The sequence below is a fragment of the Choloepus didactylus genome, chromosome 1 (assembly GCF_015220235.1).
Source record: "Choloepus didactylus isolate mChoDid1 chromosome 1, mChoDid1.pri, whole genome shotgun sequence".
In the NCBI taxonomy this organism is placed as follows: domain Eukaryota; kingdom Metazoa; phylum Chordata; class Mammalia; order Pilosa; family Megalonychidae; genus Choloepus; species Choloepus didactylus.
The window spans coordinates 212,338,191-212,357,039 of NC_051307.1; the positions used below are offsets into that span (position 1 = coordinate 212,338,191).

Sequence of the window (18,849 nt, forward strand, 5' to 3'; positions counted from 1 at the left end):
TTATAAGAAATAGGTCCTGTCTTCAAGGAGTATGCAGTGTAGCAGGGGAATGACAGGAAATCCACTGACTCTCCTTGTGAGCTGAGTGTTGTGCTAGCAGTCCTCAAAAAGTCGGGTTTAACAAAGGGTTTAATTATTCAATTACTTCTGCCTTGCTTAGTAATACCTTAATTGGTAGAGGCCCTGATGGATTAGAAAGCACTTTCTCACGTAGTGGCTCATTTGACCCTCACAACTCTGTGAAATAGGCAGAAATTACTGTTTGCATTTTAGAGATGAGGAAACCGGGGTCTGCAAAATTAAATAGCTCATCTGAGGTCACTTGGTGAGTTAGAGACAGAGTCAGAGACGAACTCAGGTTTCTAGACTATCAGTTCATTGTTCTTTCCACCATGCTGTGCTTGATGTTTTTGTTAAGAAGTTAGTAACACATTTAATTGGGAGCTATTAAATCAAAGGAAATTAAACATTGTAAAGAGCCAAAAATTTTAAAGGTGTCTTACATTTTAAAAGTCAGGCTTGGAAACAAATGAAGTTTGATTTCCCATGTCAAAAATTATTGGCAAAGATGAGAGTCCAGAGAGAGGGCAGAGACAAATAGCTCAATAAGCTCAAAGTAACTGGGTTTACTAACTCCAGAAAACAGAAAGCTTGATGGCTGTAAGTACAGAAGGGGTGGTATATGAGTGAGGGGTTAAGAAGATTCCGGGGATTCCAGGAGGAAGCAATTAGGAGCAATGGGTGGGAATTACAGGGGCTAGATTTTGACTCTGCACAAGGACAAAACTTTCTAAGCATTACAGTTGATCAGTAAATGGGATGTGTACTCTCAGGAGGGTGAAGCAGGGGCCGGGACAACCACTCACGTGGATTTTGCAGATGATCCCTGCAGGGTCTTTGAAGAGCTTCTGTGACTCTAAGCCCTAGAGATGTCCTTGAAGTATGACAGAACTTTAATACTGGTGGCTGACCTGAGCACCCTGCACAATTTCTAATTAAGAACAGGAACTCAGAGAAAGAAGGTTTCCTTCTGTTGTGTTAAGAATGCCTCCTCTGGGCCCTTCAGGTCACTTCTGCACACCAAGAACATCAAAGAGGGGTGTTCATGTCCTTTAGTTCCAGACATTCAACCCATCATCCCTTTACTATTTAGGCTATTTCAGAGAACCTAACAAAATCAGTTTACCAATCCAGTGGGCCTGCTATGTGACTGAGCTGGCCCAGTCTGGCTATGGATGTGACACACATGAAACAAAAGCAGCTACTGAAGACCAATGAAGGGTTAATCTGGGAGATGCTTCTGCAGAGGCAAAGAGGACCTACAAGCTCTAGAATCCCACAAACCTGGGATCAACCTTAGGCAGGTTGCAGGTTATTTCACCTCATTGGACCTTTGTTTCCTCATTTATAAAATGGGAATAACAATGCCCATTTCTTTGGTGGAAGATTAAATTGGATACTGGCAACATGCATAGCACAGTGCACTTAGCTCCTGTTCAATAAATGATAGCTACTCTTACTCTTAAGGATAATAATAATAGCAAAATAAACTATGAACCTAGACTAACTTTTTTAGAACTCAGAACAGGAGAACTGACAAAGCTCAAAATGTGAAGAAAAGCCTTCAATGAGGCAGGCAGTATGACAATGCAGTTAAACATTTAGGCTACGGAGTCAGACAGGCATGGGTCGAAATCCCAACTCTACCACATTGCAGTTGTGGGAAACTGGGAAACTTCACCACACTGAGCCTCAGTTTCCTCATATTTTCCTCATATGTCAAGTAAGGATGATAATAGTACCTTCTTAGAACCTGTGAGCACCAAATGAGGCAACACCCAGCCCACACACAGTGAATAATGAATACATGTCATTGTTATCATCATTATCATGGAAAAGGTAGGATACTTAAGTCATGACGCTCAATTTGTAATTATGAGTCTTAACTAATACATGTGAGGGGTATGTTCATTTTCACCTTATTCCCTTTATCCCTAAACAGTATCTGTTTGATCTTTTTACTACCAAAAGAAAAAAAAGTGGATTTGAACAAAACTCGAAGCACCCACTTAGTTTAATATAGGACATTATGATGAATGAATCTTTAAACAAAAACATTTCATACCAAAATCATGTATTTTGAACTTTCCAAAAAGATAAAATTTTAAGCTGGTGCTATTAAATTAGAAAACTCAATGCATTTTACAACCAGTCAGAAATCTTTCAAGATGAAAATAACCATTATAATGGGCTATGGGTCTTTATTACTCAATTGCCAAGAGATCGGGGTGGATCCAATTCATAGGCAGAGGTTTTGCTACATAATGCATTCAAACTGGAGCAATAACTGCTATATAAATGCATTTGTTCCATTACATACCACTATAGAACAGGAACCTCATGCATTACAATCATGGGGACGCAATAGGTTTTGCAGTTTTTAGTACCAAAGCTTTCAATGGATGGATTTTAAAACACCACAAACAATGACATTAGTACAAAAATTGGGTGAGATTATGTATAATTTTACATTGAAATAAGTGCTATAAACTTGCATAAAAGCTTCTGTTTTCATTGTAACTTAATTTTCAAAGCCTCCAACTTACATCATTTTGCTATTGTAATCCCTACGTAATGAAATTATAATATCATTAAGCAATTACCACTATGATGTCAAGCAATGGGAAATGTTTTGAGAGGTAATTATTGTGCATGGGTATGGGGTAATTTTCAATTATATTCTTGGAGAGTGCGGAGTTTGTTTCCTCAAAATGCTAAACTGCTTTATTTAAAGACTGGCTACAGAAACTCTAAGAGGAGAAATTAACAAATGAAACCATTTTCTGCTACCAGACTAAGAGCAAGGGTCCAAATTACATTTTTACTCTTCTCCACATAATAAAGCCATTTCTAGTGAAATAAAATTACTGTTCAGATAATAATCTATTTACAAACTTTCAGCCTCATCCATTTTGAAACTGGTGAACAGCAGTAACAGAAGAGAAACCAATGGAGCCAGGCCAAACGCAACAATTTTGGTCACCCTCCCCTCGGTTAGATCAGTTCAGCTAAATGATCCCTCCAGTTCATCTTTTGAAAGACAATTAATATAAGTGCTTAATTATCTATATTTAATGCATTTTAACTGTACATAATAGAAAACCTATAAGTGCAAGTTAAGTCTTCAAGCTTGAAAAGAAATGATGTGAGACCAGTTTATCAGATTTAAAATCTCTGAATCAAGACACAGTACTTGATTTTCGATTTTCTGATGCTGCCACCTACAATTTTTTTAAAAACGGTTAACGCATTTTCTCCCTTATAGATCTTGAAAACTGATTGACTGTATTTTTATGTGCATACTAATACACTATTGTTGAAAGAATTCACTGGTGAGGGCTCGCCATTTGGAACAAGTCAGCCTTAGGATCAATAAAGACGACATTTTAGATAAGATGCTGCTGAGTACTAGGTGCTTGCAAACCCCTCCACCAACATGCTTCAAAGTAGGGCAAAATTAGCTTACACTAAAATCTGAGAAAGTCTGCTGCAAACTGTTTAATATTGGGTCTCAGCAAATATGTGCCCTTATATGGGAGAAAGATAAATGACCGTAAAAGAAATAAAAAAGATAAAAAGATACTTTCGTTTATTAGAAAGCTATATTGTTTTATGGCGGGCAAATAACATGCCATAATTATAGTTCAGGTATCATTTGGGAAATAAGTGTATCACACATTGTGTAAAAACTGGTGGCTATATTTTACTTTGAAAACGCCATTTAAAGTGATATGTTGAAAGATCTGGATGATTAATAGGAATTATTGCAATTTCATTCTTTCCAGGTAGTCTCAACTCATAAATGTGCAGTGATCCAAATGTGTGCTTGTGAGTGTTTACAGAGTTTACAGCTCTGAATGCATTTTGTTACACATGGAGGAAGGTCCTTAACTGGGCTGTTGAGCCCTGATGCCTACAGAGCCCATAGTGTGCACTCAAATGACAGCTATGGGAAAATGCATCCCAAATTCTAGCAATGGAAGCAAGGAATACATCCTGGGCCAGAACGCATGTATGGCAGGTATGTGGGGGTGGTTCTGAAATAGGGGAGAAAGTCTCAGACACCAGCAATGTGTTCATTTTCTACAACTCTACTGGACAGTTCACATCCCAAGCACCTTTAAAAACAGGCACCTTCTTTATACTGGAGAGAGAAGCACCCCCACTCCCCCATCACTTCTCTGCAGAAGAGAACACACTCCTGGACCATGATATCTGCGTAAGAGAAAATAATCACCCCTCATCCCCCAAGATTAATCAGTTGCCTCATAGGAGAAAGGGACAGGGGCTCTGGATTCAAAATATTATACATACTATGAATCATTTTATAAGCAGAGAGTTCAGATGGGGGTGTGTGTCTATAGATCTAAGGAGAGTCCTATTGTATCCAGAAAGCTTCAAGAAAGAGAACTGCCACAATTTTCCAAATTGTAGTGAACATTTCAGTTGTGCAGTTCTTACTGACCTAAATTTTGTAGTCATTTCGCGGGGTGGGGATTAAGGGTGTGAACTCGCCTGTCAGACAGCCCTGGGTCACTGTCCTGCTCTACCCAGAGGGTGACTCAAGCTCCCGTGAACCTCCCCTGTAAAACGGGGACATAACATAACCCAAGGCCAGGGATTATGGTGCAGAAAAACTCAACACCACGCTGGGCATAGCAAGTGCTCTATTAATGGCAGCTTCTATTGCTATATATATATATTTTTATCACCAGCAGTGCTTTTCCTTCTTAAATTTTCAAGGTTCAGGGAAGATCCAAAGAGTGGATCAAATCATCTTCATGCTTCCCAGGGGCAAGAGAGTCACTCATTCACTCGTCAAAAATCGATGGAGTGCTGGTCATGTCCTAAGTGCCATGTTAGGCACCAGTGTATCAGACATGTCTGATGAAGCAACAAATCAGATGAGATGAGAAATAAAACAGATTTCAGAAAACTGCCTTTTGACACAGAGTATTAAGTAAATGTCAGATAATTATGAGGCAGTAAATAGGAGAAATGTGAAAAGAATTGTCTGTCAGAATCAGAGTGGGTGGCCAGATTCTCCTCTCTCTGAGGAGCAAGGGGCTTTCTGTCAATTCTTTACTAGTAATCTAGATATTATATCTAAAAATAAGCATTCTATTACCTATTTCTATCTCATGGAAGATTAATTAATGTTCAATGTCCTATGTTGCTTTGCCATAAAAAAGGTAAAGGTACTTTATTTTTATAAGACTGGCAATTCTAAAAGCCCGTTTGAATGTTTTTCTTATTCAAAATCTGTGAACTGCAAGAGAGGTCTACAGGCCTGAAGAGAGAGACCATTATTATTCCATTTTGGAGCTGGTAAGCATAAATAATTTAAGGGTCATAGCTGTAAAGGAACAAATGTCAAAAACAAATTGACAACTATTCTTTGAGCGAAGTATGGTTCATTTTCAAAAGGTCAGTTCGGTAGTTTAGTTTTGAAAATCTTAACTTCTCAGTTTTGCACTTCACACAAGTTCTAGGAAAATACATTTTTAAAGCAAGGGTTAAGGGCCTTGTGGGCAGGGTAATTGGTATTCGGGATGATATGGCCCAGGAGGAGACATGGAGCACGAACTTCTGCCTGCCAGCCAGTGGGCCCCATTCAAAGCTAAGCCAGTCACTCTGAGGTGGCATTTACACCCTGGAGACATTCTGGCCCTGCAGAAATTGTGGCTTGTGCCAAAAATTCCTTCTGCATAAAGTTAGGACAGGTACCTCCCACTTGAGGTAGATACAACTCACGGGCTTACTTCTGCAATTATGCATTGGCCAGGCTGGTTTTTCTGGCTGTTAAAATGCAGATATGCCTCCAGCTGCACAAATGCATGGTGACCTCGCCATCTGGGCTGGAGGTGTGGAACAACAGGACCTAAGAAGGTCGTTGTGAGCATCCACTGACTTCGAGCACAGGAGGTGTCAATCAACATAAACTATTGTTATTGTTACAAGCATGCCTCATTTTATTGCGCTTCCCTATACTGCCCTTTGCAGATGTTGCATTTTTTTTTTTTCCAAACTGAAGGTTTGTGGAAACCCTGCGTCAAGCAAATCTATCGGTGCCATTTTCCCAACAGCATGTGCTTCCTTCGTGTGTGTCACATTTAGGTAATTCTCACAATATTTCACATTTTTCCATTATTATTTTATCTATTAAATAATCTGTTATCACTGATCTGTTATCAGTGATCTTTGATGTTACTATCATAATTGTTTTGGGATGCCACAAACCACTTCCATATAAGACAATGCACTTAATCGATAAATGTGTGTGTTCTGATTGCTCCACTGACCAGACATTCCCCATCTCTCTCCCTCTCCTTCAGCCTCTCTATACCCTGAGACAAAACAATATTGAAATTAGGCCATTGAAGAACCCTACAATGGTCTCTCAGTGTTCAAGTGAAAGGAAGAGTCACAAGTCTCTCACTTTAAATGAAAAGCTAGAAATGATTATGCTTACTAAGGAAGGCATGTCAAAAGCTGAGACAGGCTGAGAGCTAGGCCTCTTGTGCCAAACAGTTAGCCAAGTTGTGAATGCAAAGGAAAAGTTCTTGAAACAAATTAAAAGTGCTCCTCCAGTGAACACACGAATGATAAAAAAGCAAAGCAGCCTGATTGCTGATATGGAGAAAGTTTTACTGGTCTGGACAGAAGATCAAACCAGCCACAACATTCCCTGAAGCCAAAGCCTAATCCAGAGCAGTGCCCTAACTCTCTTCAATTCTACGGAGGCTGAGGGAGGTGAGGAAGCTGCAGAAGAGAAGTGTGAAACTAGCAGAGGTTGGTTCATGAGGTTTAAGGAAAGAAGCCATCTCCATAACACAAAAGTGCAAGGTGAAGCAGCATGTGCTGATGTAGAAGCTGCAGCAAGTTATCCAGAAGATCTAGCTGTTCTAGTTTGCTAATGCTGCCAGAATGCAAAACACCAGAAATGGATCGGCTTTCATAAAGGGGATTTATCTGGTTCCAAAGTTACAGTCTTAAGGCCATAAAGTGTCCAAGGTAACACATCAGCAATCGGGTACCTTCAATGGAGGATGGCCAGTGGTGTCCAGAAAACCTCTGTTAGCTGGGAAGGCATGTAGCTAGCGTCTGCTCCAAAGTTCTGGGTTCAGAATGGCTTTCTCCCAGGACGTTCCTCTCTAGGCTGCAGTTCCTCAAAAATGTCACTCTTAGTTGCATTTAGGGTATTTGTCCTCTGTCAGCTTCTCCGGAGCAAGGGTCCACTTTCAATAGCTGTCTTCAAACTGCAGTTCCTCTCTCAGTTTCTGGGCATTCTTCAGTGTCCCTCTTGGTTGTAGCTCCTCTTCAAAACATCACTCACAGCTGCACTGAGTTCTTTCTGTTATGTCAGCTCATTTATACGGCTCCACTGATCAACTTAGACCCACCCCGAATAGGCGGAGCAACATCTCCATGGAAATTATCCAGTCACGGTCATCACCCACAGCTGGGTGGGGCGCATTCCAAACACTCAAATAATTACAATCTAATCAACACTGATAGCATCTGCCCACATAAGATTACATCAAAGATAATGGCGTTTGGGGGACACAATAAATTCAAACTGGCACACTAGCTAAGATCATTGCTGAAGCTGGCTACAGTAAACAGCTTATTTTCAATGTAGTCTAAATAGCCTTCTATTGGAAGAAGATGGCCTCTATGATTTTCATAGCTAGAGAGCAGTCAATATTTGGTTTCAGAGCTTCAAAGTATAGGCTGACTCTCTTGTTAGTGGCAACTGTACCTGGTGACTTTAAGTTGAAGCCAATGCTTATTTACCATCCTGAAAATCCTAAGGCCCTTAAGAATGATGCTAAACCTACCCTGCTTGTGCTCTACAATGGAACAAAAAAGTATGGATGACAGCATATCAGTTTATAGCATGGTTTGCTGAATATTTTAAGCCCACTGTTGAGACCTACTACTCTCTCTCTCTCTCTCTCTCTCTCTCTCTCTCTCACACACACACACACACACACACACACACACACACACACACGATTCCTTTCAAAATATTACTGCTTATTGACAATGCACCTGGTCACCCAAGAGTTTTGATGGAGATATATGAAATGAATGTTGTTTTCATGCCTGCTAACAACATCCATTCTTCAGTCCATGAATCAAGGAATCATTTCAGCTTGCAGGTCTTATTATTTAACAAAAATAATTCATAAGGCTGTAGCTGCCATAGATAGCGATTCCTCTGATGGATCTGGACAAAGTGAACTGAAAACCTTCTGGAAAGGATTCACCATTCTAGATGCCATTAAGAACTTTTGTTATTCATGGGGGGAGGTCAAAATATCAACAGTCACAGAGGTTTGGAAGAAATTGATTCCAACCCTCACGGATGACTGTGAGGGGTTCAAGACTTCAGTGAGGAAGTGACTGCAAATGCGGTGGAACTACCAAAAAAACTAGAATTAGAAGTGGAGCCTGAAAATATGACTGAATTGCAGACTCTCACGATAAAACTTGAATGGATGAGAAATTGCTTCTTATGGAGCAGTAAAGAAAGCAGTTTCTTGAGATGGCATCTACTCCTGGTGAAGGTGCTGTGAACATTGTTGCAATGACAACAAAGGATTTAGACTATTACATAAACTTAACCCATAAAGTAGCCTACCTCATTTTAATGTGCTTCTCTTTATTGCTCTTTGCAGATATTGCTTTTTTTTTTTTTTTTTTTTTTTTTTTACAAATTGAAGGTTTGTGGAAACCCTGCATCAAGAAAATCTTGGGTTGGAGAGGATTGACTCCAATTTTGAAAGAAGTTCCTCTGTGGGTAAAATGCTATGCAATAGCATTGCATGTTACAGAGAAATCTTTCATGAAAGGAAAATTCAATTGATGCAGCCAACTTTCACTGTTGTCTTATTTTAAGAAATTGCCTCAGCCACTCCAACCTTCAGCAAACAATGAGGCAAGACCCTCCAAAAGCAAAAAGACTCAGTGATGGCTCAGAAAATGGTTAGCATTTTTTAGCAATTAAGTATTTTAAACTAAGATACGTACACTGTTTTTTTAGACATAATGCTATTGCACACTTAATAGGCTACAGTATAGTGTAAACATAGTTTTTATATGCACTGGGAAACCAAAAAATTCGTGTGACTCACTTTATTTTGATCCTCACTTTATTGCGGTAGAACCGAACCTGCAATATCTCTGAGGTATGCCTGTATTATTATTATCCCAGAAGCCTGAAGATGGGCATCCACCACAGGAAAGGGAACCCTAACCTTATCCAGGGCGCTAATCCTAGACCACTCTGACTGTGCACTTGGCCCAGGACAAGCCATTTATGCTTTAGGCAGATTGAGGGGGTTGGACTACATCAGCATTTTGAACTGGTTTTTCAGAGCCCCAGGGCAGGGTTCTGAAACCCTAACTCCCCCTTTAATCACAGCAATTCTACTTTAATCTCTTCTATGTATTGGAACTCATTATAAGATTTTGTTTGAAAGAAAAGTTTTCACTGCTTAAAAATAAAGTTTAAGAATGACTGCATAAGGTGATCTGTAACTGTTTTTAGTTGCTAAAGTTTATGGGGTCTAACTTCAAAATTCATGGGAGAACAAGCCTCACAAAGTTTTAACTTTTAGAAACATACCCCAGAAATTAGAATTGGGGTTAAACACATAGTCAGATTGCAACAAATCGCCCTATCCTTTTTTCAAGGTTGGTGTATGAAATGACCAGCTGAAGAACATTTCTCTCCTTCCATCCCCTTTCCCCTTCTTGTCTTCCTTCTAACAAGAATTTAAGGGCATCTAATATGCACCAGGAATTGTACAGGGCCCTAGGGTTCCACGAATGAACAAACTGTCAAAGCCTCTGCTCTCAAGAACACACAGGCTACTTAGGAAGAAAGACAATAAACAAGTAAACAAACCAAGAATTACAATCTGAAAAAGCCACCAAGAAAATGTACACTGTGAAGTGAGAGAGCACAGCAGTATGCGAGGTTGACCTGCTTAGATAAGAGGGTCTGGAAAGGCCTTTCAGAAGACAGGCCACATGCCAGACCGTAGGCCAGCAGTTCTGTGATCCAGATCTTGTGCTTCACTCCCTTCACTCAGCCACTCATTCCCATGGATGTGCCCTAGATCTGGTCAACCCCTGCAACAGCCCTCACCCCCCAGCTATTCTCCCATGGAGGGAATGTGGCTACACGTCATTTCTGACAGGCACGGGTGGGGAGGGGGAGACAGGTTCAGGGCTGAATCACACAACCAGAGGCCTGCATTATTATTATTATTATTTTTAATTTTAATTTTTATGAAGAAAGAAATTAGCCTCTTAGTCCTTGTGAGATATTAAAAATTTTTTTCTTGTAGATCAGGAACTCTCAATGGAAAAATAATTTTTCAATTCATATATATATATATATTGTTTTTTAGTAGGTAATCTATTTACTTTGTTCAAAACTATAGAAGGATAAAAACATACTTGTTGGGCTCTGGAGTCAGGCTACCTGCATTCAGATCCCAGCTCTGCTGCTTATTATCTGTGTGATCTCAGCATATTACTCAACAGGTTTGTGTTTCAGTTTCCACAGCTGTTAAAACACACACACACATAAAACAAACAGAGTCTTCCTCTATCAGTGTGGGGCTGGAAGGGCTAAATGTAGCCAACTTAGCACGGTGCTTGGCACAAACAGAATCCCAGGAAGATCCCAGACTGCCCACATCCTTGTCGCTCTTCCCCTCTGGGGATATAAACCAGATGCTCGAGCTCATTATTTTCCTATGACAAACACTTTACAAGGACAAATGAAACACTATCTCAGTATATTGGTAAGTACAGACTGTGCTCTGCTATTTGTCTTCAACTCTGTCATTAGCATGCAAAGATTAGCTAAATAGGAAATATTAGTTTCTCATGGTATTCATTAACTACAAACCACCTGAGAATATCACAAAAAGGGAAGGTGAGCAAATCAAGGCTGATCTAGGGTGACAGGCAGAAAGGATGCCAGATCTGGTTAATGGTGGCCAGCAACTTTCTAAAAATTCTTCTCTGAATTTAATTTGTTAATTTGCCCTCAATGGAAGTTCTGTTTACCTTCAGCATAATTGAGTTCCTGCTGTCAGAACTGGGTTTTGCAAGGGAAACTTTAAGACATCTTTCCAGCAACTGACCACTAACATGTATTTTGGGTGGCTTTGCTCAAGGACCACACTCTTGGTTCCTGTGGCTTATTTAGACACTTAACATAACATAGTATTTGTTCCTTTATAGCAAGGTCTCCTCCTGAGAGCCAACATTCTATTTTTCTGTCATAAATAATTATAAATGGGCACCTCTAAAAAGATTCCCAATTTGAGGGGCATGATCTATTTCATATAGTAAATCACAGAGACATCTCCATCCCTTGGGCAGCCAAAACGTACATCTCAGATAGATGAGCTCTCACTCTGAATTCTCTATATCTGAAGAAAAACGGATGTTCCACTTTTTCCCTGGGGCAGTTAGGAAAAAAACTGGTATGTTTGTTAGAACAATTTATATTGGTTTCAGTTGCATTTTTTAAAAAAACATCGATATAGCACTTCCATCTTCAAAATCCAACCCAGAAAATGGTATCAGAGTCCCATATTTGTCACTCTAATTATGCACTTCTGATTACCCCTACGCCCACCATCTCAGCCCCTCCATTTTCACCAAAGATTCTTTCATGTATTCCTCCTCCACGCACTCCTGACAGTCAAACGTTCCCTGCTCACAACCAGAAGCTAATGGCTCATCTTTATGGCTATGGCTAACAGTGGGAACCCCAGGCAAATTTTCATTCCTGCTTCCTTCCAATTTTTACATCAATAATGGCTATCGTAGTTACATGACATCCTTTGGCCTTGATGAAAGTTTGTAACCCTGTGATGCTGGAATATTGGTTACTTTGTAATAATACTAACAGTAGTATTTGGTAGGCACTCTTCTAAGTGCTTCATATACATTATACTTTAATGACTCTTCATGAAAAACTATCAGGTGGGCACTATCTATGTTACAGCTGTAGTAACCAAAATTCATAAAGGTCACACAGCTAGGGATTGGTAGAGCAGGAATTCAGTCTAGTGTCTATTTGATACCAAAGCCATGCTCTTATGTTCTAAACTATATTTAACATTTGGACAATTTCTCTGTTATATTCTTTTTAATTGCAAAGAATCCATCATCTTAGAAAACTGAGGCACAGGTTACCTCACTTTGGTTGTGAAAGTCTACGTGATCAGCAGGTAATAACAGTGGCGTCTCAAAGTGGCTGATTTTCTCTAGAGAAAATCATAACTTAGTATAGTTAATTATTTTTATTTTTTTATGCATAGCATTTTTCCATATTCCCACCTTGAGCACTCAAACTTCCTGAAGAATCCAGATGTTGTTCGGTTGGCTGTTGACTAGGAGGAACAATTGGTGGGCTGAACATATTTAACCAGTCCCTAAAAAGAAAAGAAGAAAATAAATGAATAACATGTCTGCTATTCCATATAAAGATTTTACCTTTTCCTTAGATTTCTAATTCCCTGGGGATTCCACAAAGAACTATTTTTCCTCCTTCAGAGTTCAGAAACACAAGATGCCCAGATATTAATAGTCAGTTCTGTAAATTGGTTAATATGGGGCCAATCACCTAACTAGTTGTACAATAAATATGTCAACTAAATAATGATGACTATTCTTATCAAAAGTTTATTACTGTTGCTACTAAACTGTAGCATTATTCTTCTCACATAAGGAAGAAAATTATTTTGATAACACAGAAGAAATGCAGCACAGACAAAGCTTCTTATGATCTTCAGGTAAAAAAGCCTGATTAAGTCACATGGCTCTTTTTATGGATGACAACATTCTACCTGGTGACTCAAAATGGAAGTTAGTCTTGGAGCTGTCATGGAACCAGCTGCAACGGTGGGAGGAAGTATGCAATAACTTGGGGCTTTAGAGCAGTGGAGGGTGAAAAAAGAGAAGGTGAGGGGAGCTCAGCCTTTGAGTAGCTTATTAAGTCAGTTCTCCCATTATGAATAGGGACAAGATTACTCCAGAAAGCACTTCCTATTTTCCTTGTTCTTCTGCCTTTAACTTCCAACATCATTTACCAATCTCTTTAATTTCCTTTCTCCCATTCTTTTCCAATCTCCTTGCTCCCTCTAGTAGATATGCGGGTGGGTGCAATTCAAGTAGGTGACAGCATGAACCATCATCGGATCCATTTCAAGCCCTTCTCATCTCTAAACTTGCTATGGAGCTTCAGTGGAAGGGAGCAGGGAAGGGAATGTGAAGGATTTTCCAACCTGAATTATATATCTTGCATTGAGACTAGCATCCTGTATCATGTGCCTCATTCCGCTCACCAGGAGCATGTCCTCATGATGAAAAAATTTCTCCCTAAATGTCAGTATTTCCCATTGGCTTCATCCACAATGGGAGACCCCACTGACAGTTAAAAATACTGGCTCTCCAGGCCAATCCCAGCTTTGTGTTTCCTAACGTAAGTCCTTGGCCCAGTCACTTAGCATCGCTAGCCTCATCTATAAAAAAGGAGATAATAATAGTAATTCAGAGTTCTGTTGTACAGATTAAATGAAAAAATGGGTGAAAAAACATTTGGCATGGATCTGGGTACAGGGTTAGCTATGACCACCATCATCATTATCAGTGAAGATTGTGGTATGGCCTTTTCCTACAATGATAAACTGAGGTAGGAATTTGACTTTGTTAGTACTAAACCAGTAAAGGATGGTAAAATGATTACAAGTCCATACAGTAGAGGTTTTCCTCAGTAGTCATTCATACTACCAATATAAAAAGTATCTTAATGTAAAAATTACCAAATACCAATCTGTAGTATTTTAAGATACTTTCAGTCACTGCTTACCTTAGCTAGCTGTCATTAGATTGTGGCTGGTGAAACAAGTAAGGTGAGCTTGCAGTGTAATTGAATTTCATAATAACACATTAAGGGCATCAGAAAGGATTTGTCACAGATTTCCAAGCTAATGGAGCATTTTCTGATAAGCACCTTTTATTTAGTCCAATTAATTATAGAAGACCAAAACATTCCTACATTGCAGAAAATTGCAAGGTCACATACAAATTACCAGCCCACTGACCTCATTACCAAGAATGAAGGAGAGCAAGGATGAACAAGAGAAAAATAATGTTATCATGGGATGACAGCCCCAGCTATATAAATAAGAAAGCACACAATGGCAATAGTGGCTCCTATTCATGGTCTATGGGAATGGGGAAAAACGTAAGTAAATGTTAAGAAAGGCAAGACATTCACTCACTTAGGCCAATGACTTGATTAATGTTTCTCTTTCTCAGTGGCAACTACGGAAGGTACGGGGCTCTTCTTTTTATAATTTGTGCTTTTTTGTATCAAAATATTCACAGATTTATAAAAAAGCTGCAAGAGTACAAAGATCTCCTATATATCTCTCATGCAGATTCTCAATTTTAATATTTTATTACATTTGCTATCTATTTCTATCATCTCTCCCTTTTTCTCTCTTTCCCTCAATGGGCCAAGTCTGGTCTGCTGCCTCCTTTTGTACAGCCTGCCAACTAAGAATGGTTTTTACATTAAAAAAATTATATGGTGAAATTCACATAAAAAATTAATCATTTTAAAGTAAACAGTTCAGTGGCATTTAGTACATTCACAATCTTGTTCAACTACCTCCTGTATCTAGTTCCAAAACATTTCTATCACTCCAAAGTAAAACCCCATACTCCTTAAGCAGTTTCTCCCCATTCCTCCTTCCACCAATCTGCATCTGGTTTTCATGAATTTCTCTTTTCTGGTTTTGCAATTTTAAAAGGTTGAAAAAAATTAAAAGAATATTTTATGACACACAAGAATAAGAAACTCAAATTTCAGTGTCCATAAACAGTTTTATTGGAATATAGCCCATAAATACAGTTTTACTGGAATATAGCCATGCTCATTTGTTTACATACCGTCAAAGGCTGCCTTTGTGCTGCAATGGCAGAGGTGAGGATTTAGGCCTTTTACAGAAAAAGTTTGATGACCCCTGGTCTATAACCATGGGCTCATAAGGACTCCTCCAATACCAAATCAATATTCCAGGCTTCATTCTAATCTTTCCTCTTTCCATATTTGTAACTGCCTTCTCTGACGGTGAGGAACCTGGCTTCCATTATCCTTAATACATTTATTACTTTGCTGAACCACAGAATACATCAAAAATAGCTTCAGAATTGCCAAACAAAATGAAACAAAACAAAACAAAAAACAAATAAAACCCCCCAAACCTACTATCTGTTTATAGTTCTTTTCCCCTTTTAGTCTGAGGGTATTTGTAAAAATACCATGTTCAAGATTTATTTGGCTTAATTCTTTTTTCCCTCTCTTCAGGGTTGCTATGTTATTCATTTGAAATGCAGTTAGCCATCAGCTTCTGTTTGTACTGCATTTTAGGTTTTTTACTTCCATCCTCATTGACTATACTATTTTTGTTGCTGGTGAATATGTAAAATGATATTTCAAAAGTCAAAACTACATGGAAAGGTATACTCAGATAAAAGTCACTTCCCCTATCCCTTACAGTCCTTTCCTACCCCCTCGCCACTTCCAATCCACCCCACTCACCCCTATAGGTAATCAATTTTGTTGTTTCTGGTATCTCCATTCAATTTTTTAAAAACCCTGTCAAAAGTAAGCAGATACATGACTATTTAAAAAAAAATCTCCCTTCTTACTTATGCGAAAGGTAGCATACTATAGTTATTCTTTTACACTTTACAATATATCCTAGAAACTATTCTATACCAGTTAGTACAGATCTTCCTAAGTCTTTTTCACATCTGCATAATACTCCACCATGTATCCTCGTTTATTTCACCAGTTTCCTGTGTTTGGTCTGCTTTCAATATTTTGCAATTATAAATAAAGCTGCAATGAATAACCTGCGTATCTATATTTTGGTATAGTTGGAGGTATATCTTCAAGGTAAATTCCTAGAAGTAGGATTTCTGGAACAAAAGGTAAAAGCATACTTGGCTTTGCTAGGTATGACAAATTTCCCCTCTACAAAGGTTGAATCCATTTGCATTCCCACCACCAATGAATGTATGAGAGTCCTGTTTTCCCTACAGCCATGGTATAAGAATGTGTTGTCGTTTTTAATGTTTGCCAATTTGCGAAGTGAAAACTGGTATCTTAAAGTAGTTTTGCTTTGCGTTTGTTCCCATTATGAGAGGACTTGACTGTCATTTCATACGTTTCAGGGCCATTTAGGGCATATATACATATATATACACACACACACACACACACACACACACACACACACACACACACACACACACACAAAGGCGTGCGCGCGCGCGCGCGTGTGTGTTTAATGTCTTTTACCCCTTTCTCTATCAGAGTTTTCATCTTTTTCCCTTTGTCATTTGTCTCTTAACTTTGCTTATGGTGTTTTTTGCCATGCAAAAGTTTTTTTTATTTTTATGCAGTCAAATTTATCATTCTTTTCTTTCATTGCCTGTGGATTCTGAGTCATAGTTAGAAAGCCATTCCCTACTTACTACCAGCTTCTATAGAAATTCACCTATGTTTCCTTCTAGTTCCTTACATGGCTTCATTTTTTTACATTTAGATCTCTTATCCATTTGGAATTTGTTCTAGTATAAGGTGAGTCCAATTTTATCTTTTTAAAGTACTACATAATTATCTTGATATAACACTATTTTAACTTAGATACAGAAGGTTTTATACAATTAAGAAATGTTTGATCAAAGCAACTCATTTATTTGGCTATTTACTTAAGTAAGCACTCGCAAAGTATATTTTTTAATAAAAATGTTCCATGTTAACTAAAATATGGAAGATATTGGGCTAAACAAAATCAACCAGAACTTTTTCTTGCAGGTCTTTTTAGAGTATTAAAAACTGTGAAACTTCTAAAAGGAGGATTAAGTAGCATTGCCCAAATATAAGTATCTGGAACCATTTCATCTCTTGAAGAAATCCTGCTCCAGGTTACACCATTTTCTTACCTTGCTGATGGCGATATTTTTTTTTTTTTTTAAATTTTACTTGATAGACGTTTGTATTATCAGTTTTTCAAGAGCATTCTTATTTTTTTGGTGACTTGTTATTAAGCAGAAATGTATAGTCCATTCTCTGTGTCTTACATGTTTACATTTTTATACATGGTATTTAATGTAAATCCATTGTCTTGAATCTTGATCAACAACTTTAAACCTCCATACCTTCTCTAGCTGTAATCACCAAACATCCAATGAATGTAGAGTTCTAGGTCAGGCTAACTCACAACATGCCATTCCCAGTTTTAATTCTAAACTGTTTTGTGGGCCTGATTTTTATTCTAGCTACTTGTGTCCCAGAACCTGTTCTTGCTTTTTGTTGTCCCGTTTTTGTACTTGCCTATCCTTGGGACTTGATACTCTGGTTTGTTTCCTTAGCTTTGGCCATAATCCCTTTCTCCCAGGGACTGTCTCCACCCACCTGTTATTATGGGCCTCCAGCTGCTTTGGTAGATAAACATCCTTTTCAGTTAAGCCTGCTTTCTGAGCACACTCAGGTGCCTTCTCATCTTCCTCCTTCCTCTCCTGGACTCAGGCCTCCAGCCATTGCTTCTTTACTTGAAACTTGAGAGAAACGACTCTAGGTACACCTATACATGTCAAGTACCACTACCAGAAGATGTGTTTCATTCAAGAGTGAAGACAATGGATTTGTCTTCATTAAATACCACATATACAAATGTAGGGCAGATGAAGAATAAACACTAATTTTCACATTGGCCAGATAGATCTAATATTAAAATCTTGGCCAAAAAGAGTACCATGGCGTTTTGATTCAACCTGCACCCTATATTTTTAAAGTAAGGTGGCCAGCATTAATTCAGGTAGAGCTGATGTATATCGGCTTGTATCTAATATAAGGAGATCTTATATTAAATATTCAGGTATTTTTATAACTGAGGATAATGCCCTCAGTTAAAACAGACGATGGCTTAGTTTCTTCATTTACAAACAGAGTTTGTTTACAAGACAATTTTATATATATTTATTTCATTAATGCATTCTCTCTAAATACATTATATGTGTGTACACATATACACACATATACAAATAAATTTAATGAGAACAACAGCTAACTTAATCATTGCTTCACTTACACAACAACCATTTACTGAACTCCTGTGTACCAGATCTAGGGAATTCCAGGATAAATTATTTTTGGTTCCTGCCCTCAGTGAGCTTAAGGTGTGATGGAGGAAGATTCTAGCCAACAGAAAATGACAACAGAGTATGGGCTCTACACATGGGCTGCTGTGGACTGACTAGCTTTTCCATTTGTGCCCTTGAAGGAATCCCCTTGCAGTGAAGCTATCTTTGATCTTGTATGCATTTAACTACTGATTTGGAGGAGTAACTATTAGACAAATCTAAAACATGACAGTAATTATTATTCAGCTCTCATTTTTAGCACTGAGCCACTTGCTATCATATAGTTCTATGTCAGAGGAGTCCATGAGATGAAATACTTATCACAGGAGATCTTGTAAAGTATTCAGTCATTTGAAGTGATGCATATACAATACTTAATGACATTTATCATTTAGTTCCAGTGTACATTTCTTCCTCACCAAAAGAAGTTTTTGTTTTAACGATTTTCCAGGGCCAGGGAACAAACTGGGGAGAGGGGTGGGGAAATACTCTGCTTTTGGGGAATCACAGATTCTTTTTAAAAGCTGGTGA

General features: G+C 38.5%; 1 protein-coding gene across 6 annotated transcripts in view; it reads right to left on the reverse strand.

Annotated features, from left to right (window-relative positions):
• CFAP20DC (CFAP20 domain containing) overlaps positions 1-18,849 on the reverse strand; it is a 263,072-nt gene that overhangs the window by 3,017 nt on the left and 241,206 nt on the right. For all 6 annotated transcript variants that reach the window (XM_037799280.1, XM_037799284.1, XM_037799274.1 and 3 more), the window contains one exon: positions 12,436-12,530. In XM_037799280.1, coding sequence (XP_037655208.1) covers positions 12,436-12,530 — 95 coding nt within the window. The remainder of the gene's footprint in view (positions 1-12,435; positions 12,531-18,849) is intronic.